The sequence below is a fragment of the Bufo gargarizans genome, chromosome 4, assembly GCF_014858855.1.
Source record: "Bufo gargarizans isolate SCDJY-AF-19 chromosome 4, ASM1485885v1, whole genome shotgun sequence".
NCBI lineage: Eukaryota > Metazoa > Chordata > Amphibia > Anura > Bufonidae > Bufo > Bufo gargarizans.
The window spans coordinates 70,620,019-70,642,960 of NC_058083.1; the positions used below are offsets into that span (position 1 = coordinate 70,620,019).

The following is a 22,942-nucleotide window of genomic DNA, read 5'->3' on the forward strand; positions in this document are numbered from 1 at the left end:
GAGGATGTAATTACCCCAAAATGTGGCTGTTTTTGTAGTGCCCTGGAGCAAGTCTACTTTAGACTTTACACGTTTGTGGACAATAGCCCCTATTGCTATTATGCAAAGCCATCAACTCCTACTTTAGTGCACTTGGAAGGGTTAACTTGCACTGTGATTTTTGCCGTTGCTTTCTCGTATACTGTTTTATATTGTTGAATATCCTGTTCATTTGCACTATATCTGCACATCACTGTGGAAAAGGTTAATGCACAACCAGAGAAGTTAGACATCTATCACGGTTACATTAAGGTATTACACAAAGTATTTGGTAGGTAAAAAACAGACACACTGACCTTTTGACTGTCTGGTTTAGCTCTGTTGTTTACGTCTGAAGACTTGTTAATGTTAGTTATTCCCATAGACTTGTATTGAAACACTATACAAGTCTATGACATACTGAAATGGCAACATTGTTTCTGTTTAGGGGGCTGTGCTTCTACACTCCACCCCTCCCTCTAGAACAGGCATCCTCAAACTGCGGCCCTCCAGCTGTTGTAAAACTACAACTCCCACAATGCCCTGCTGTAGGCTGATAGCTGTAGGCTCTTCGGGCATGCTGGGAGTTGTAGTTTTGCAACAGCTGGAGGGCCGCAGTTTGAGGATGCCTGCACTAGAAGATTCTAGTTCAGTTAGAAACTATATATAAGGATAACAGTTAGAGGCCCTAGTTGTCTGCAGATAGGGACCAATGTTTAGCAGAAGAGACTCTGCTAGACTGCACAAGGGCTCAGAAGAAGACATGGATACTCAGCCACACACCCTGGATCCAGAGGGCCAGCTGGATGACTGAACCACAGACCCTTAGCCACTAGCCCTTTGGCCAGGGTACCAGTCATATAGAGAGGGACAACTAGCCCAGGCCTTTCCTCAGCAAAGAATCTTCTTGTTCTGTCAGGAAGGAAACTGGAGAAGCCAAGTCAGTACCTGCTTGTACGGTTTTGCACTTAAAGGGAACCTGTCATGTGGATATTTGATTATAATCTAACTAATTATATACAATCATTAACTAATGAAAAGTTACCTCATAATATACACACAAAGATGCCACATGCTAATGAGCTGATTTGAGTCCAGCATGATGTCATTGAGTCCAGCGTATGTTTAATTCAGAGCTATAGCCACTCCCCTGCCCACCTGCTGCTGATTCATATGGAAATAAACTGTCAATCAGCAGCAGGTGGGCGGGGAGAGTCAGGAGCTCATGAATATTCAGGACTCCTCATTATCAGCTGGAGCTTTTCAATACAAGATGTTGACAGATCAACTGGATCAATTAAAGAATCAGTCACTTATTTATGTTGCCCTTAGTTAGGACACCACAAAACTGGAAGCACACTGGTTTACTGTAAATCCTGACTCTCTTGATTTATTTCCCACTGGGGTGCACCACAACTTACCATCCTCTCCAGAGAGCAGCAACACGTGGTGACACTTTAATGGTCTCCAGCGTAGCTAGGAGCCCTGTTTTTCAGTTCAAATGGGACATGTCATTTCACAACTGCTGGTCTGTGCAGAAGGTAACCAACACCTGAGTCAGATCCCACAGCTCACAAAGAGTGGAATGCGAGGGATTACCCGGTGATGCAAGGGTTATTGTTTGCAAGGCAGAAGAGCCGACTAAACGTTGTTGTAGTATGAATAATCCATAGTGTTGTCTCTGTCATTAGCATAGTGTTTGCTCTATATTCATCCAAGCCTGAGAGGCTTCCAGATTCAACATTGGCAATTTGTATATGAAGTCATGGCGAGGTAATCGGGTTATGTTAATAGCAGAGGTTAATGATATATTTATAAGTAGTGGGCAAAGATACAGCAGTGTTACACATCTGGAATTACACGAAAAGACGAGACCGTCTCTCCAAAAATTTCAACATCGGCCACTTTTTAAAACAGGACCAAGGAACCCCTTTAATACTCACACATCTTTGCTCATGGTCATCTCTCCTGGCCCTGTAAATCAGGAAGGAGAAGGAGGGGCTGGCAGAGGAAGCAGGAGGAGCAAAGGTGCACAGAGGGGCTTAGGCCCGCCCCCGGGGCACTTAAAGGGCTTCTGTCAGCCCAGGGCCGTCTTTAATATTGATTGGACCCTGGGCAAGGATTTCCTTGGGCCCCCTGGATCCCGCCTTCCCACACCCTAGCATGCAATCACACCCTCCACCACAACACACACAAAAAAAAATATAATAATCCACACACCTCATAGAGTAGTAAACTTTAATAACGTAAACAAGAACTGGTTCCCAAATAAGGCTCCTTTCACATTACCGTTTCTCCTTTCCGTTCTCCGGCTCCGTTGAGGAGCAGGAGAACGGAAAGGACGGATTGTGCAGATAACGGAGACCTAACTGAGCGTAACGGAGCCTAAACACACCATAGACTATAATGGGGTCTGTTAGGTGTCTGCTCAGAACATGATTTTTGAGCTGAGACGAAAGTCCTGCATGCACAACTTTCGTCTCCGCTCAAAAATCATGTTCTGAACGGATCCCATTATAGTTTATCGGGTCTTTAGCCTCCGTTACGCTCAGTTAGGTCTCAGTTATCTGCAGTATCCGTCCTTTCCAATCTCCTGCTCCTCAACGGAGCCGGAGAACGGAAAGGAGAAACGGTGATGTGAATGAAGTCCTTACCTTGACCTATTTACCACTTGTAGCTTATTTTAACCTCGGTAACATTCCCTAGTCTAGATCAATAGGCATGATGGTGGCCAGTATATAGCATGTGAACACAGTATGGAGACAGTAATATGTGGGTATTACATAGTAGCGTGCTGCATGTACCTACTATGTGGCAGTATTATGTAATGTTGGTGTTATATTATTATTAGGTGAACACTGTATGGGGTTATTGGTTATATGTGCACATTGAGCAGCAGTAGTGTATGGTTGCTAATCACTGCAGTATTATTTATTTAGGGACTGTAAGGCCTCATGCACACGACTGTGCCGGTTTTTGCGGCCCGCAAACCGCGGATCCGCAAAAAACATAAGCCGCACGTGTGCCTTCCACAATTTGCGTAACGGAACAGGCATCCCATTGTAGACATGCCTATTCTTGTCCGCAAAACGGACAAGAATAGGACATGTTCTATTTTTTTGGCGGGGCCAGGGAACGGAGCAACGGATGCGGACCCAAACAACGGCCGTGTGCATGAGGCCTAAGCACATGCAGTCTCAGGAGTGGTCCACACCACACCCCTGCCTTGCAGCCTCACAAAAGTACAGGACCAGTATCTGTACACGTATGTATGGCATAATTGGGATGCACATCACACATGACATGACACAGGTCTTTACCAGACACATTATTATTGCCACATGTGTCACATGCCACTACCGACTGTACAGCCATTCAGAGTTCAGACAGTTCAGAGTTCCACTTCCTTCAGAAAAGCGAGCCTGCCGTGCACTCCAGCGACTTACAGATAGAGGCAGTGGCGTTGCTATGGCTGGTGTCACCCTTTGCTCAGGGGGGCCCTCATGGTGTGGACTTGTAATTTTTTTCTAAGGAATATAGTTTAACCGTTTATGTTCAAAAGAGAAAAAAAGAGGTCACTAAGTCAGCTCCAATCAGATATCTGCATAGACCCAGAGTCTTGGTCTATGTGCAGATATCTGATTGGAGCTGACTTCTTATTTTTTCTTTTGCACATAAATGGTTAAACTATATTCCTTAGTGAAAATGACCAGTCCAGTCCACACCACGGGGGCCCCCCAGGCCCCCCCCTAAGCAAAGATTAGTAAATGTGGCAGGTGGTGGCCCCAGGCCACAGTTCAGCAGACAGAGAGAACCCAACTCCTTTGTCTCCCGCCTCTCTAATAATCCACCAGTAATTTAAATCACCCCATTAGTGGGGGATTATTATAGAGACGGGAGACAAAGGAGTTGGGTTCTCTCTGTCTGCTGACCTGTGGCCTGGGGCCACCACTTGCCACATTTACTAATCTTTGCTCAGGGGGGGCCCTCATGGTGTGGACTGGACTGGTCATTTTCACTAAGGAATATAGTTTAACCATTTATGTGCAAAAGAGAAAATAAGAAGTCAGCTCCAATCAGATATCAATCTGCACATAGACCAAGACTCTGGGTCTATGCAGATATCTGATTGGAGCTGACTTAGTGACCTCTTTTTTTCTCTTTTGCACATAAACGGTTAAACTATATTCCTTAGTAAAAATGACCAGTCCACACCATGTGGGTCTATATTTATGAGGGCCCCTCTGAGCAAAGATTAGTAAATGTGGCCAGCCGGGTGGCCCCAGGCCACAGTTCAGCAGACAGAGAGAACCCAACTCCTTTATCTCCCGTCTCTATAATAATCCCCCACTAATGGGGTTATTTAAATTACTGGTGGATTATTATAGAGACGGGAGATAAAGGAGTTGGGTTCTCTCTGTCTGCTGAACTGTGGCCTGGGGCCACCCGGCTGGCCACATTTACTAATCTTTGCTCAGAGGGGCCCTCATAAATATAGACCCACATGGTGCGGACTGGTCATTTTTACTAAGGAATATAGTTTAACCGTTTATGTGCAAAAGAGAAAAAAAGAGGTCACTAAGGCTACTTTCACACTAGCGTTCGATCGGATCCGTTCTGAACGGATCCGCTCATATTAATGCAGACGGTGGCTCCGTTCAGAACGGATCCGTTTGCATTACCATGAACAAAAAAAAAAAAAAAATATTATTATTATTTTTTTTTTTTCCCATGATAGTGCAAACGGATCCGTTTTGACTTTACATTGAAAGTCAATGGGGGACGGATCCGTTTGAAAATTGAGCCATACTGTGTCAACTTCAAACGGATCCGTCCCCATTGACTTACATTGTAAGTCTGGACGGATCCGTTTGCCTCCGCACGGCCAGGCGGACATCCGAACGCTGCAAGCAGTGTTCGGGTGTCCGCCTGCTGAGCGGAGCAGAGGACAAACGCTGCCAGACTGATGCATTCTGAGCGGATCCGTATCTACTCAGAATGCATTAGGGCTGGACGGATCAGTTCGGGGCCGCTTGTGAGAGCCTTCAAACGGAACTCACAAGCGGAGCCCCGAACGCAAGTGTGAAAGTAGCCTAAGTCAGCTCCAATCAGATATCTGCATAGACCCAGAGTCTTGGTCTATGTGCAGATATCTGATTGGAGCTGACTTCTTATTTTCTCGTTTGCACATAAATGGTTAAACTATTCCTTAGTGAAAATGACCAGTCCAGTCCACACCATGAGGGCCCCCCAGACCCCCCCTGAGCAAAGATTAGTAAATGTGGCAAGTGATGGCCCCAGGCCACAGTTCAGCAGCAGAGTCAGACAGAGAGAAGAACCCAACCCCTGCCCTTATGTCGCCTGGGGCTCTCTATAATAATCCCCCACAAATTTATGAATGGTCGGATCTGGTGACCTGACCGGTTTCTTCTAATATAAAATAAAGTCAATATATATATGCCTATGCGCAGCGTGCCACTGCTTTTTGCTTACCTCCTCCTCAGTCCTGTCCTCCCCTCCTGGCACGGCAGTGGCAGGTCGACTCTGGCTGGCTGACTGTACTATTATTAGGTAGGTCAGGTCAGCAGGTCAGTGACTTGAGACTGGTCTGGTTCTTGTCTGGTCAGTGGTCAGGTCACGTGAGGCTGTGACTCACTCACCACCGCCACCCAATCCCTTTAGCCTCTGGACCGGAGGCGGGGACTTAGTCCCTGCTGCTGGCTGCTCCGCCGTGGCGCTTCACCAGGCTGCGGTGACTCACACAAGACACACTCCCTTTTACCACGTGAGTGACGGGGGCGGGGGGCCGAAGTGCTTCGCCTTCGCTGTCAGTTCAAGTTGTCTAGTCTAGTGAAGAGTAGACTGCTGCGCTGCGCTGCTGCATAGATACATAGAGTCAGAGTCGCGAGTTGGGCCAGGGCCCCCATGAGCAACTGGGCCCGGGGCAGATGCCCCTTTTGCCCTGCGGCAAAGACGGCCCTGTGTCAGCCCACTAAACCGTTTTTTTTTTTTTGGGTTAATAATAATCCATACACTGCGAGCTCCCTATACATAAGCTAAATATTCATTTTGGTTCAGTAGATTTAGTTAAAAAGCTATTTTTATAATATGTAAATTACCTTGCTGTTTGAATTCAAAATATCGCGCCTGCGCCGTACCTGTCTTTAATCGGCGCAGGCGCACTGAGAGGCCGCTCCATCCTCAATGCGCCTGTGCCGGGTGTATATGTGACGTCATCGGCGCAGGCGCATTGAGGATGGAGCGGCCGAGAGAGCCTCTCAGTGCGCCTGCGCCGATTAAAGACAGGTACGGCGCAGGCGCGATATTTTGAATTCAAACAGGGCCAGCAGAGAACGATTCCGTTCCCTGGCCCTGTCAATCACACAGCGGAGGGGGCGTCATTAGGAGCGGAGGATGCGGCTGCTACCAGCAAGTAGCCGCCCTACTTGCTGGTAGCAAGGTAATTTACATATTATAAAAATAGCTTTTTAACTAAATCTACTGAACCAAAATGAATATTTAGCTTATGTATAGGGAGCTCGCAGTGTAGGCATTATTGTTAACCAAAAAAATAAAAAACGGTTTAGTCGGCTGACAGAAGCCCTTTAACTTCTCATTTCCATATGGGCTAAAAGTACTTTTTCTACAGAACGAAGCAACGGATCACTAGCGGAGTTAGCCCTACAAGGCATTGAGCTTGGTTTATCAGTGAATTTCCTGCTGTCATCCTCCATTTAAGGGTTCGTTCACACAAACGTGCCGTGTTTTACGGTTCGCAAATTGCTGATCCGCAAAACACGGATGCCGCCTTTGTGCCTTCCGCAATTTGCGGAACGGAATGTACGGCCCATTTATAGAAATGCCTATTCTTGTCTGCAAAACAAACAAGAATAGGACATGAGTGACCTATAATTTTTGCGGGGCCACGAAACGGAGCAACGGATGCGGACAGCACACGGAATGCTGTCCACATCTTTTGCGGCCCCATTGAAGTGATTGGGTCCACACCCGAACCGTAAAAAAATGTGCCTCGGATGCGGAACCAAACCACGGTCGTGTAAATGAGCCCTAAGTCAAAGTTGACTCATTGATCCACTGATCCCTTTAGATCAGGGGTGCACAACGTTTCCTGGTTGGGGGCCACATTGCCAGACTGAACCAATGACGAGGGCAGAAATTAAAATTTAAAGGTGTATTAACAACTGAAATATTGTACTTATGGCATATTGAACACACATTATATACCATTAATGTCTAGTTACACTTCCAGGACTCCCATCTAATGGGAGAAATACATGAAAAATACATGTGAGCAGCCACAAGACATAGGCATACATGTCTGTTACCAGATGGCTGGGGGCCGCACAGAATGGTATCAAGGGCCGCATGTGGCCCCCCGGGCCGCAGGTTGTGCACCCCTGCTTTAGATGCAACTTCTGTAACCCTGGAAATCAGCTGTTATGGTTGGGGAAGTGGTAGTGGTCCACCATGTAAGGCTTGTAGGATCATAGTGCTTCTCTGTTCTAGGTCATAGAGGGTGGTTACAATCAGGGAGCCCCTCTCTCTGAGACTTAAATGCCCTTTGAAGCCATATGGACAGGAGGTATTCTCATGGGACAACCCTTTTAATATTTTCTTGAAGGTTCAAACTTCATGTTAAGAAAAGTTTTTTTTTTTTTTGTTTTTTTGTTTTTGTGATTGTGAAACTCTTGTAGTTTATTGTTAGGAAGTCACATGTACGCTGTATTTGCTGCCTTGTAATTGTATTTGAAGGCTATGCATGATTTGTGTTCGGATATTCCAGACTCATGAGGAGATGTCATGGGTGCTGGCTACAGTACAGTCACATTGTTTCCTGAAATGTCATAACAGCTCACTTCTGTATATCCTGCCATGTGATTGTCTACAAAAACAATAGCTGCTCTTTGGGGAACAGATACTTTAGATGTTACAAGTCCATAGGAACTCCATTTGCTGTCATATGATGCCTACTTATAGCACTGTATTAAGGAGGCGCTCCACTGTATTAAAGAGGCATCCTCAGGATAGGTTATCAATATCAGACCGGTGGGGGTCTGACACCCGGGACCCCCACAGATCAGCTGTTTCAAGAGGCCACAGTGCTCCACTCATCACAGTGGCCATCTTGCAGTTTACCAATACATAGCAGCTGTGCTTGGTATTGCAGCTTAGCCCATTCACTTGAATAGGTGACACTGAGCAGCATCTAGTCGATGTGACCAATGAACATCAAACAGCTTGTCGGTGGGGGTGCCAGGAGTCAGACCCCCACCAATCGGATATTGATGACCTATCCTATCCTGAAGATAAATATCAAAATACCTTTAAGGAATTGTTTTCACCTTGTAGCAATACCTCTATGGTGGGTACGACGAGCATCTGACAGAATATGCCAAAATTGGAGGCAATATTCAAGATATATATATATATATATAATTTGTGGTCAGGGCCACGGTACACAGAGTTAACCTATCGACATACTGTATACAAACCCCTGGAGTACTCAAACGGTCTGAAATGTGCCATGACCGCCTCGTCGAGAGTATACCTGCAAGCCTGCAGCATGGCCTGTTTTTCCCTGTATTTTTTTTGTATAGATTGTAGCATGATGCAGGTGTTTTATGGCATCTTTTCCCCTTCATTTATTAAATCACCTTGATTTAAAAAAAGAAAAGAAAAATACAAAATAATTTAATGTACACCTTTTTTTTTTTTTTTTATTAAATACTTGCCCCTTAAACTGCTCACCTACCCTCATCCTAAGAAGGAGGAAAAAATGGAGAAAGTTCAGAAAACATTTAGTTTTTGGCTTGCATCAAATATTGTGCAACCATATAATAAAAGTGAGTCATTTACAGTTACATTGGTAGATTTATGTCAGGAAATCCTTTTTCGAGTATTTAAAAAAAAAAAAAAAGAAAGCATAGGTGACCACATCTTTGAGCACCACAAAAAGTTATACATTGATCCCCGTGTTTTCTTTATAAAGGGAATCAATTGCACATGGCGCCAAAGGAATGGGTTATATGTTTGCCCATTGTACAATTGGGTTTGTCTGAAGAAAACAAAAAACAAACAAAACAAAAAACACTCTGTACTTTCTAAGGCAAGAGTGGACTCCGGCAGGCTGTTCCGGCGGGTGAACAGCCTGTCGGATCCTTCCTGCCGCTATTTCACGCGTGCCCCCGGACTGCCGCTCTGTCCCTATTGACTATAATGGGGGCGGAGTTCCGGCGGCAGCACAGCAGCGCACACCAAGTGGCAGAGCCGGACTAAAAGTACTGCATGCAGTACTTTTAGTCCGGCTGCCTCTCGGCTGTGCACTGCTGTGCTGCTGCTGGAACTCCGCCCCATTATAGTCAACGGCAGTCCGGGGGCACACGTGAACTAGCGGCAGGATGGATCCGACAGGCTGTTCACCCGCCAGAACAGCCTGCCGGAGTCCACTGCCGCTAGTGTGAAAGTACCCTAAGTATACAGTTGCAACTATGTTTTTCAGTAAAGAACAAGTTATATATATCTGACTTTATTGTATAGACTGGGACAGGGTCAGCAGAGTCATCTCTTTATTTTTCAAAGGCCTGACATGTATGGTATATTGTTAGGGTACATAATGTAGGATTATGACCTGTTACTCCCTCATTTCTGGTGGAGGTGACTGTATCCTCCTGAGAACTGTATTAGTCTATGCCCCCTAGATCACTGACATTTGAACTGTTTTTAAAAACAGAACCTGATAAAATGTATTTCTTTATATTTGTTTAATTTTAATATATGTTAACAAGTGGACTCAAGCCTTTATGATTTTTGAATTATTATGATTATGATCCTTTCAACAGATTCATCATGATTTTCTTTTTCTGTCCACAGGTGAACTTTGTAGCGTGCCAAGTATTTGCCTTGCTTGCTGCTATCTGGTTTCGTACCTACCTTAATTCAAGCAAAACAAGCTCTTTAATCAGACATGTAGTTGCAACCCTTCTGGGCCTGTACCTTGCACTTTTTTGCTTTGGATGGTAAGTGGATTTCATTTGCCTTTTCATATGTGTTTGAGTATATGGTTACACAAACTGCTCCATCAGACTATCCTCTGGTGGGCCCAGGGTCTGATACCATAGTGGACCCCAAAGGTCTAGGAGAAAAATTTATTTGGTGCTGCCTTTGGAGCTAATAACTTGTAACTAGTGTCTATTTCTTTAAATCTAAACCTATTAGACTATATTGATAATATGGGGGTTGGATCCCGAGAATAATTTCCTCTTGTGGACCCAAGGAACTCCAGTCTGACCCTGGGCAGAGTAATATAGGTGTTATTAATGGTAAATTGGGTTTGCTGATGGTGGGTTTCTCCACCATACTAATGGCATAGTGCCTGGATATGCAATAACTTACTGATCAAAGGTTTGGGCATTGAAATTCAACATGCCTGATCCTTCTCTCACCGACATCTGGCCGAAAACGGTGTGTGGAGGTCTTTAGTCCCCAAATAAGTATTCAGATGGTATTCTAGCATCATCTTGAATAGATCCACCTACACTGTTAGTATGAATGACATCCATGTCATCTTATAGTTGGTAGCTACCAACTGTGGAACTACTAATCTGAACATGCTCTGCAAGATGTATGCTGCCTGTATTATGTTTTTGTGAAGTATGGAGTCCTAGTACGAACCATAGATGTTCATGGGGAGAGGGGGGGGGGGGGGTCTTACTCCATTGCATCCAGTATTACAGAGGGATTATCCTTTGGCTTTTATAGTGGAACATCTCCCACATAGGACAGAGCTGCAGGAGACTCCATTTGCTGGCATAAACTCTCCCGTACATGGCTGGTCATGTTCACGAGGCCTTAGTGTGATGTATATTATATGGAGAGTTGTTTATATGGTGTGAATGGGTTGTTTATGGACAGTAACCGAATATCTTTAATTTCCTTAGGTATGCCTTACATTTTATTGTGCAAAGCGGTATCTCCTATTTCATCATGATCGTTATAGGTGTGGAACATATGCACAAGTAAGATATTCAGATATTTACTTCTTGAGGACTGGATCATACTATACCTCATTGTACTTCTATGGGAAAATTAGGTGAACAGAGGGTTTTCCGTAGCAATCAATGACAGGCCATGTTTTGTACTGTGGTTTTAAATTGGGGACCCATATATGAAGCAGTGTACACTGGAAAGATGGCCTTTACAGGTACTGGTTGTCTCTATGCGCGCATCTGAACAAACCAGTGGACGACATAAGTAAAATAAACATGTTATCCTGATTTATACATGAGCTGGATATCAGGATAGTAATGTGATCTGTGTATAACACTGTGTGCATTGTCAACAGTTCAAGTGCGGAGCTTCATCCAAGAGGATTATTCACTGCTCGTTGACAGCTGCAACTACCCATGACTGGCAAATCTGCCAACCTGCATGCCCCATTTCCTCCACTTCATTAAGCAGTATGACAAGGCCCATTAGAGATCTGTATGGTTCTTTATTTCGCCTTGTTACAACCTGCAACCCAGTAAACTTTTAACCTGTTGGTTGAGGACCTTACAACAGAAAACTAAATTTTTCCCTACCATGTACGATCCCTGCAAAACATTGTTACTAAAGATCATGAAGTTTCCTTGATCATTAAAAAAATTCCTGTTTTTAATACAAATTTATGAAATATACACTAAATAAAATTAAAAAAACCTATTTAGCTGTGATTGACCAAGTGTAAACTGCTAGTGGTGCTCGCTCAATGATCACACAACCAACGTGGTGCTCACTTTATTTTGGGTTCTGCAGCTGGGTATATGTTGAGACAGGGTCACAATAATACTGGGGGGCACCTCCCCTTGCTGCGATACAAGCTGCCACTCTAGCACGATAACAGTCATACAGATGCTGGATATCCTCCTGTGATATGTCATTCCAAGCTTTTTCAACTTGGACCTGTAGTTCAGCCAAGATGGTTTTTCGCTGTTGTGCATGGCAGACCCTTCACCCCATCTAGTCCCAGACAACAGGGGAGAGATCTGGTGATGGAACTGGCCAGGGGAGCTGCTGGATAACCTGAAGAGCACGTTGTGTGGTGCGGACAGCATGTGGACAGGCTTTATCTTGTTAGACCACCACAACTCTTCTGTCAAAAAGGGCAGTAGAACTGGTTCTACGATGTCTTGGACATACCAAAGGCTGGTCAATGTTTACTGCCTTCCATCTTTTATTCAATCCTGATGAGATTCCCAGTTCTGGCCAATGAAAATTATACCCACAGCATGATGCTTTCACCACCATGCTTCACTGTAGGAATGGTGTGCTTGAGGTGATAGGAAGTGTTGGATTTGTGTCACACTCAGCGTATCTCTTCATGGCCATGATGGTAAATTTTAGTCTAATCTGACCAGAGAACCTTCTTTCATATAATTAGGGAGTCTGCCACATGCTGCTTGGAAAATTGTCTCAGCAATGGCTTTTTCGGTTCCCTTTCCATTAAGTCGCTGGGGACAGGGTAAATACTCAAGCTGTTGAGTCTTAGCAGACCCAGATTAGCTGTTCACCTCTCTGGTAGCTGTATTCCCCTGCAACTAGGACTAATATGTCAGCACCAGTGACTGGAGAAATCGGCAATAAAAAAATTGAATGTATGGCCTTATGGGGGGCACAAAGTGTAAAATAAAAAATAAAAATGCCATGCTCAGCTCACACTGCAGCTTCTAGCTCTTCCCCCGGCGACCATAACCCGTATACTTCCCTATATAAATACAACCAAAGGAGAAATGTAATTTCTGCTGTTAAAAAAAAATTAAAAACACAATTTTTTCTCTTTGCAAACATTTTATGAAAAAAATACTATAAAAATAAAAAATTACAAAAATCCAAAGTCCTATGTGTCCCCCCAATATTTAAAAAAATTGTGCCCCCTCACAGTAGTAATGTCCTCATTGCACAACCTTCACAGTTGTTATGTCCAGATTTGTGCCCCCTAATAATATCTACATTGTGCACCCTCACGGTAGTTATGCCGACACTGTGCCCCTTCACAGAATTTATGCCCTCATTGTACAACCTTCACATTAGTTATGCCCATATTGTACCTCCCCTCAAAATACTTATCCCTTCATTGTGCCCCCTTCACAGTAGTAATGTCTTCTTTTTCCCTCTTCATAGTAGTTATGCCCTCTCTGTGCCTCTCCAGAGTAGTTATGCCCTCTCTGTGCCCGCTTCAGAGTAGATGTGCCTTCACTGTGACCCCATAGCAGTTATGACCCTTCACAGTAATAATGCCCTCTGTGCCTCCTTCACAGTAGTAATGCCCTCTGTGCCCCTTCACAGTCATAATGCCCACTCTGTGCTCAATAACAGTTATGCCCCTTCACAGGAGTAATTCCCTTTGTGCCTCCTTCACAGTAATAATGCCGATTGTGCCCCTTCATAGTAGTAATGCCCTCTGTGCCCCTTCACAGTAATAATGCCGATTTTGCCCCCTTCATAGTAGTAATGACCTCTGTTCCCCCTTCACAGTAGTAAAGCCTCCCCTGCAGACAAAGGTTGCGCTGCAGCACTGTGTGGGAGAAGCACAGGCAGATTCCTGGGCTGCAAGCTCCTCCCACAAAGGCCAGCAGCGCAATCCATGGCTGCAGGACTGAATGGTGAAGCAGGGAGCACAAGGCTCCCTGCTTCACCATTCAGTGCACCAGAGAAGGAGCACAGGGAGCTGAGCAGTCAGTGAGTGATACGACTGCAGCTCCCCGGTGCCCCAGCAATGAGCGCTTCCATCTGTATTGATGGAAGCGCTCATCGCTTCTTGCACCCTCCAGAGAGCTGGCACTCGGGGTGGACCAACCCTCACACCATCCTTGGCATGTCATTAGTAAGTAACATATACCGGAAAATATGGAATTGTGGAGACACACATACTACTTACTGTACATCTGGGTGTGTGTATTTTTTATTCTGATAGATGTAACGTTTATTTTCAGCTTCTCCTGGTAATGTATTCTTGTCACAATTGATCTTCTTCTCGGTTCATGTGTAAATGGTATTACTTACGGTGAACTGTTCCATTAAAATTGGAAATTGGCAATTGCCACAGTTCATCTATATTTATTGAGTAATAATTATCATTACCTGAAAGAAGAATTGCAGGGAAGTAGTGAGCGAGTGAGAAGGGGGAGTAATGAGAAGGGGATATCTCTAATGCCCTGGTATTCAATCGTTGACTTTACTCAGAAATCATCTCAAAGACCCAGTTGCAGATGCTGAGTAGTAGTCACCCAGGTAATAATTAGTGTTGATCGAGCACCAAAGCCTTGTGTGCTCGGGTGCTCTGGCTATACACATTAGTATGCTCGTGTGCTCTACCGAGCATCCAGGCACAATAGAAGTCAACCCCAGGCACCCCCTGCTCGGGAGAGAAGAGGGTGTCTGGTTTACAAAAAAAGCTTAGTAATTGATGGAAACCCCATCAAAATGGTTTGGAAACAGCATTAAGAGGATGGCTGGATGCGTCTTGGACTCCTATTATCTATGACATACAATAGACAACCACACAAAGGCTATATGCCAAAAGACAGGTATGTGGAAGCCAACAATCTATCCATGAGACATGAAACAGTCAGCATACCTTACAATGGCAGCCTTGTGCACTATAAGACATTCCAAACCAGTTTTGAACTGACTGAGAGCCAGTAAGCCTCAAAGTTGCTTCACATCTTGGGTGGACCTGCTCACCTAGATCAATATCATTAGGGTGACAAAAAAGTTTTTTGATTGTCCTAACATAATATTCAATAACCTTTCTATACAGTTTTGTCATGTAAAAACTAATTTGCATAAACATGGGCATATGAGAAAGACATGCAAATATATAATATATATATATACACTCACCTGAAGAATTATTAGGAACACCTGTTCTATTTCTCATTAATGCGATTATCTAGTCAACCAATCACATGGCAGTTGCTTCAATGCATGTAGGGTTGTGGTCCTTGTCAAGACAATCTCCTGAACTCCAAACTGAATGTCAGAATGGGAAAGAAAGGTGATTTAAGCAATTTTGAGCGTGGCATGGTTGTTGGTGCCAGACGGGCCGGTCTGAGTATTTCACAATCTGCTCAGTTACTGGGATTTTCACGCACAACCATTTCTAGGGTTTACAAAGAATGGTGTGAAAAGGGAAAAACATCCAGTATGCGGCAGTCCTGTGGGCGAAAATGCCTTGTTGATGCTAGAGGTCAGAGGAGAATGGGCCGACTGATTCAAGCTGATAGAAGAGCAACGTTGACTGAAATAACCACTCGTTACAACCGAGGTCTGCAGCAAAGCATTTGTGAAGCCACAACATGCACAACCTTGAGGCGGATGGGCTACAACAGCAGAAGACCCCACCGGGTACCACTCATCTCCACTACAAATAGGAAAAAGAGGCTACAATTTGCACAAGCTCACCAAAATTGGACTGTTGAAGACTGGAAAAATGTTGCCTGGTCTGATGAGTCTCGATTTCTGTTGAGACATTCAAATGGTAGAGTCCAAATTTGGCGTAAACAGAATGAGAACATGTATCCATCATGCCTTGTTACCACTGTGCAGGCTTGTGGTGGTGGTGTAATGGTGTGGGGGATGTTTTCTGGGCAGACTTTAGGCCCCTTAGTGCCAATTGGCCATCGTTTAAATGCCACGGGCTACCTGAGCATTGTTTCTGACCATGTCCATCCCTTCATGACCACCATGTACCGATCCTCTGATGGCTACTTCCAGCAGGATAATGCACTATGTCACAAAGCTCGAATCATTTCAAATTGGTTTCTTGAACATGACAATGAGTTCACTGTACTAAAATGGCCACTAAAGTCACCAGATCTCAACCCAATAGAGCATCTTTGGGATGTGGTGGAACGGGAGCTTCGTGCCCTGGATGTGCATCCCTCAAATCTCCATCAACTGCAAGATGCTACCCTATCAATATGGGCCAACATTTCTAAAGAATGCTATCAGCACCTTGTTGAATCAATGCCACGTAGAATAAAGGCAGTTCTGAAGGCAAAAGCGGGTCCAACACCGTATTAGTATGGTGTTCCTAATTATTCTTTAGGTGAGTGTGTATATATATATATATATATATATATGCTTGCTAGGGTGTATCTGAGAACTATTGCCCTGCTTGTAATGACTCATGAACAGCGCCATCTATTGGTTTTTATAGTCTTATGACAAGACTATGAATCCAATAGATGGTGCTGTTCATGAGTAGTGTAGATCGCAAATATTCTAATCGTGAATTTTACATGCAAAAGGATGAGTGCTACCCGATGTGTGGACTCTGTTGAGCAGGGTTCCCCACTTACTAGTGCCCCAACAAGATGAACAGCGCCATCTATTGGTTTCATTGTCTGATGACAAGACTATGAGATGACAAGACTATGAATCCAATAGATGGTGCTGTTTTCCCTGCAAATGGTTTTTCAGCTGAAAAACAAGGCAGATTCTGCTCATTTGCATGTCCTTCCCATATGCCCATGTTTATGCAAACTAGTTTTTACATTACAAAACTGTATAGAAAGGTTATTGAATATTATGTTAGGACAATCAGAAAACTTTTTGTTACCCTAATGATATTGATATAGGTGCACAGGTCCACCCAAGCCATCCAACAGATGTGAAGCAACTTTGAGGCTTACTGGCTCTCAGTCAGATGAGAGCTGGTTTGGAATGTCTTATAGTGCACAAGGCTGCCATTGTAAGGTATGCTGACTGTTTCATGTCTCATGGATAGATTGTTGGCTTCCACATACCTGGCTTTTGGCATATAGCCTTTGTGTGGTTGTCTATTGTATGTCATAGATAATAGGAGTCCAAGACACATCCAGGCATCCTCTTAATGCTGTTTCCAAACCATTTTGATGGGGTTTCCATCAATTTATAACATTTTTTTGTGAACCAGACACCCTCTCTTCTTCAGAGCAGGGGGTGCCTGGTTTGATGCTTGGATCTCCCATTGACTTTCATTGTATTAAATTATACTTGAGCACCCGCAGTATTTGGCCGAGCACTGCAATGTGCCGAGCATAGCGATGCTCTAGCCGAACAGCAGTTTGGACGAGCATTCTCGCTCAACACTAGTAATAATATCTACACGTAAGTGAAAGCTATGCGTTTTATGACTGAAATGCAGTGATTTACAGCATAAGGAAAGGTCTGTTTAGTTCTGAACTCTGAAAAATTATTTGTATAGTAAATATTGCCTAAATCGGTATCCAAAAGGCCAAACAGGAAGTGAATAAGCCAGGACAGGAAGTAGAATACATGGAGTGACTTCAAAAATTATATCCAGAAAACCATCCACCTGCTTTAAAATAATTAGAGTATTTAAATATATACTGTTAATCTCTCGTAGAAAAAAATGTGATGCTAGTGCAGTGAGCCCCGGAGGATGGGAGTGGTGGTGGCCCTGATGAAGTGTTGTGTCACGATGTACTCCCTCAGGCCTTTGCTCCCTGGGGATCAGTGCAGTGGCAATGTAGTATTAAAGAATAGAGGTTCAGCTCACTCTGCAACTGCTGCATCCTCTGCGCTTTAAGAGGGCCAGGCAGTGTAAATGTGAGCACTAGGCTTGAGCGCATTGAGCTTCGGATCAGAGATCCGAATCAATTTGTTTAAACACATTGGTTTTAATGCTGTTAGAAACCAGTCTCCGTACAGCATTAAAATGTATTGCCTACATGTAGTTTTGTTTTACCCGAAGTTGTGCAAGACTTCGGTGAATAAATTCGGTATTCATTTCTGCATCTTTAAACCATTTAAAATTAGACGTGCTAACGACCTGCTCTATACAAATATCACATGACTCACCCCCTCAGGTGAACTCCATAAAAAATAAATAAAAAACGGCCAAAAAGCCATTTTTTACCAGTTTATATCACAAAAAATGCAATACCAAGCGATCAAAAAGTCATATGTACCCCAAAATAGTAGCAATCAAACCGTAACCTCATCCCACAAAAAATTAGCCCCTACATAAGACAATCACACCCCAAAAAAAATATATATGTCTTTCGGTATATGAAAGTGTAAAAGTGAAAAAATTAATAAAAAAAATTAAAAAAAGTAGTCATTAGGGATGAGCGAACTTCTGTTTAAGAATTCCATTATGGATTCTGCTACCACAGACCATAAGTTATGGTCCGTGGTAACGGAATCCATAACGGAATTCTTAGATAACTGGAAGCTTGTACGCTGAACTTGAAAACAGAAGTTCGTTCAACACTGGTAGTCATATTAGGTATCGCTGCGTCTGTAAAGACCTGATCTATAAAAATATAACATGACCTTTCCCCTAAGGCTACTATCACACTTGCGCTTTCCCATTCCGCTATTGAGATCCGTCATAGGATCTCAATAGCGGGGGGGAAAAACTCTTCTGTTTTGTTCCCATTCATTGTCAATGGGGACAAAACTGAACTGAACGTAACGGAGTGCATTCCGTTCCATTTGGTTGCGTCCCCATTGCGGACAGAATAATGCTGCAAGCAGCGTTTTTCTGTCTCCGATGTGGTGTGGAGCAAGACGGATCCGTCTCCATTGACTTACATTGTGTTTTCTCTGACACAGTAAACTGATCTGTCCCCCACTGATTTTCAATAGAGTTCATGATGGATCCGTCTTGGCTGTTTTAAAGATAATACAACCGTATCTGTTCATAACGGATGCAGCCGGTTGTATTATCAGAACAGAAGCGTTTTTTTCTGATCCATGACTGATCCAACAAAAACGCTGGTGTGAAAGTAGCCTTAGGTGAATGCAATAAAAAAAAATGAAAACTGTGTCTAAATAATTTTTTGATCACCATGCCCCATAAAGTGTAATATGGAATGATCAAAAAATCATATGTACCCAAAAATGGTACCAATAAAAACTCTTCCTGCAAAAAACGAGCCCTTACAGAAGACGATCGGCAGAAAAATAAATAAAAATAAAGCTTTCAGAAAATGGAGACACAAAAACAAAAATGCTTTATTATGTAAAACTGAAAAAAATAAATAAAAGGAAACATATTTGATATTGTCGCGTCCATAACAACTTGCACATGATCTAACCTGTCAGATGAATATAAAACCAAAAAATAAAAACTGTGCCAGAACAGCAATTTTCTGGTTACCTTGCCTCACAAAAAGTGTAATATAGAACAATCGAAAATCATATGTAACCCAAAATAGTACCAATAATAATGTCACCTTATCCTGTAGTTTCCAAAATGGTGTCATTTTGGGGGGTTTTTACTGTAGGGTGCATCTGGGGGCTTAAAATATGACATGATGTCTAAAAACCAGTCCAGCAAAATCTGCCTTCGAAAAAGCATATGGCGCTCCTTTCGTTCAGCGACTTGCCGTGTGCCTGTACAGCAGTTTATGACCATATATGGGGAGGTTCTGTAAACTGCAGCATCAGGGTAATAGATTTTGAGATTTCTTTAAAGCCTCATTCACACGTCAGTGTTCGGTCAGTGATTTCCATCAGTGATTGTGAGCCAAAACCTGGATTGGAGCCTCCACAGAGATAAGGTATAAAGGAAAGATCTGCACCTGTTCTGTGTTTAGAGCCGCACCTGGTTTTGGCTCAAAATCACTGATTGAAATCACTGACCGAACACTGACTGTGTGAAAGAGGCCTTTAACTGTTCACCCTTGCTGTGCTACAAAACAAAATAAAATGCCTAAAAAAAGTGACATTTTGAAATTTCTTCTCCATTTTCCTTTAATTCTTGTGCATAAAATCAGTTTTGAGTGGTGTAGTTTCTAAAATGGGGCCATTTATCACTGGTTTTTATTATGTAAGGCCCCACAAAGTGACTTCTTAACTGAACTGGACCTTAACATGTGGGTTTTGGAAATTTTCTTAAAAAGTTTAAGAATTGCTTCTAAAATTCTAAGCCTTCTAACATCCTAAAAAAAAAAAAAAATGACATTTTTAAAATGATGCAAACATAAAGTAGGCATATGAGAAATGTTAAGTAATAACTATTTTATGATATATCACTATCTGTTTTAAAAGCAGATAAATTGAAATTTTTCCAAATTTTTGATTTTTTTAAATAAATAAAGGTACTATATATTGACTGAAATTTAACACTGTCATGAAATGTGTCAAGAGAAAACAATCTCAGAATAGCTTGGACAAGTAAAAGCGTTCCAAAGTTATTAACAAATAAAGTGACACATGTAAGATTTCCCAAAAATTGCCTGGGCGAAGGGTTTAAATATGCAGCAGCTGCTGTAGGGAAATGTCTGGCCAGATGTATCTTCTCCTGGTTATTACAGATGGTCGCCCCTGGTTAGTCAGTCGATTGTTTTGCTGGCTTCCATTCGGATAGGCATTGTCTATGTCAGTGCAGTTTCTAGGTAAAATTTCTCTCAGGGCGAGTGTCAAAAAAACTCCCCCCCCCCCCACAACTGCTCGATGAAATAAGTGTCTCCCCATTGTAAAAAATGTGGAACCACATTGCACGGACGGTCACAGTGACGCACCCAGTGACCCACTGTCCCATAGACTCAGGCTCTCACTCATAGCAGGCTTCTTTCTCAGCACTGCTCCGGGCGGGCGGTAACAGGCAGGCAGTGCGGGCGGCGGTGCTCACCTCACTCACTGTACGTCACGCAGTGCGTGAGGTACAGTGAGTGAGCGCCGCCGCCCGCACTGCCTGCCTGTGGGGGGACATTATTTTTAATAAGGATCACTATGGACATTATTTAGAATGGAGGCTGCTGTGGATGTCATTATAACTGTATAATGTCTGATAGGCCTAGTCCTGAGTTATATTACCCTGCCCTGTATAATAATGTACCCTGATACCCCTTAGTTATATTACTCCAGCGGGGTAATATAACTAAGGGGTATCAGGGATGGGTACATTATTATACAGGGCATGGGCAGGGTAATATAACTCAGCTCAGGACTAGGCCTATCAGACATTATAGTTATAATGAGTAATGACACCAACAGCAGCCTCCATTCTAAATGATGTCCATAGTGATCCTTATTAAACTTAATGTCCCCCACAGTGACAGTGGCCCCCATTTTCATGTCTCCCATTGTAATTAATGCCCCCCCCCATTGTAATAACCCCCATCCCCCCATTGTAATTAATGCCCCCCCAGACCATCACTCGCCTCACAGCAGGCATCAGCACTGCTCAGGGGCTCAGGGCGGGCGGTAACAGGCAGGCAGTGCGGCGCTCACTCAGTCACTGTATGTCACGCGCCTGCGCCACCTAGTGGGAGGATCAGGCGCGTGACGTCAGTAAGTGCCGCCCGCACTGTCTGAAGAGTGAGAGGACTCGGCACTCGGGCGCAGGTCAGAAGAGATGTCAGAGGGAGGGAGCCAGGGCGCCCTTCTGACCAGGGCCGGTGCAAGGATTTTTGCCGCCCTAGGCAAGATAAAAATTGACGCCCCAATAACGGACAAGAATGGGCATATTCTCTTAGTGCCGGCAATGTGCGGTCCGCAAAATGTAGTATTAATAACTAAACAATTAAATAATACACATATTGCATTGTCTACTTACCACCAGGACAATTAGATGATCTGGTCTCTGGCTGCAGTCTGGCTCTTGGTCTGGCTCTGCGGACTCCCTTGTCACTCTCTTCTTCCCCCCTCCCTTGTCACTCTCTTCTCCCCCCTCCCTTGTCACTCTCTTCTCCCCCCTCCCTTGTCACTCTCTTCTCCCCCCTCCCTTGTCACTCTCTTCTCCCCCCCTCCCTTGTCACTCTCTTCTCCCCCTCCCTTGTCACTCTCTTCTCCCCCTCCCTTGTCACTCTCTTCTCCCCCCTCCCTTGTCACTCTCTTCTCCCCCCTCCCTTGTCACTCTCTTCTCCCCCTCCCTTGTCACTCTCTTCTCCCCCCTCCCTTGTCACTCTCTTCTCCCCCCTCCCTTGTCACTCTCTTCTCCCCCCTCCCTTGTCACTCTCTTCTCCCCCCTCCCTTGTCACTCTCTTCTCCCCCCTCCCTTGTCACTCTCTTCTCCCCCCTCCCTTGTCACTCTCTTCTCCCCCCTCCCTTGTCACTCTCTTCTCCCCCCCCTTGTCACTCTCTTTCTACTCCCCCCACCCCCCTTGTCACTCTCTTTCTACTCCCCCCACCCCCCTTGTCACTCTCATTCTACTCCCCCCACCCCCCTTGTCACTCTCATTCTACTCCCCCTACCCCCCTTGTCACTCTCATTCTACTCCCCCCACCCCCCTTGTCACTCTCATTCTACTCCCCCCACCCCCCTTGTCACTCTCATTCTATCTACACCCCCCACCCCCTTGTCACTCTCAATTTACTCCCCCCACCACCTTGTCACTCTCATTCTACTCCCCCCCCCACCTTGTCACTCTCATTCTACTCCCCCCCCGTCACTCACATTTCCTCCCCCTTGTCAATGTCACCTCTAATGTAGCGTGGCCGAGCTCTGTTCGCTCCGCGGTACAGGAGCTTTTGTTTCCTGTACCCGGCTGACAGGAAGTGCTCACTTAGTGTGCACTTCCTTTCAGTCCGGCCGGGTACAGGAAACAAATGCTCCTGTACCCCGGGCCGGACCGAACAGAGCTCGGCCACGCTACATTAACAACTCAGCAGTCTGCAGTGCAGGCAGGCTGCGCAGCACTGAGCCGGCCGCTCAGGAGGCTCAGCATAAGGGGCGCCGCCGGCCGGCCGCCCGAACCTTTACCTACATAACCAATTTTTTTTTTTTTTTTACCTCAACGGGCGCCCCCTGCTTCTGACAGCGCCCCGGGCGGCCACCCGTCCCGCCCGCCCCTAGAAACGGCCCTGGTCTATGTCTCATGATGAGGCATATACCTTTAAATTGAATTTATATCTGGATATTAGCACATGTTTGTTGCTCAGATATTTCAGCCATCGTTCTATATTC

General features: G+C 44.4%; 1 protein-coding gene across 1 annotated transcript in view; it reads left to right on the forward strand.

Annotated features, from left to right (window-relative positions):
• Positions 1-22,942, forward strand: part of MBOAT2 (membrane bound O-acyltransferase domain containing 2) — a 235,240-nt gene that overhangs the window by 54,162 nt on the left and 158,136 nt on the right. The window contains exons 2-3 of the mRNA XM_044290289.1: positions 9,910-10,055; positions 10,977-11,054. Coding sequence (XP_044146224.1) covers positions 9,910-10,055; positions 10,977-11,054 — 224 coding nt within the window. The remainder of the gene's footprint in view (positions 1-9,909; positions 10,056-10,976; positions 11,055-22,942) is intronic.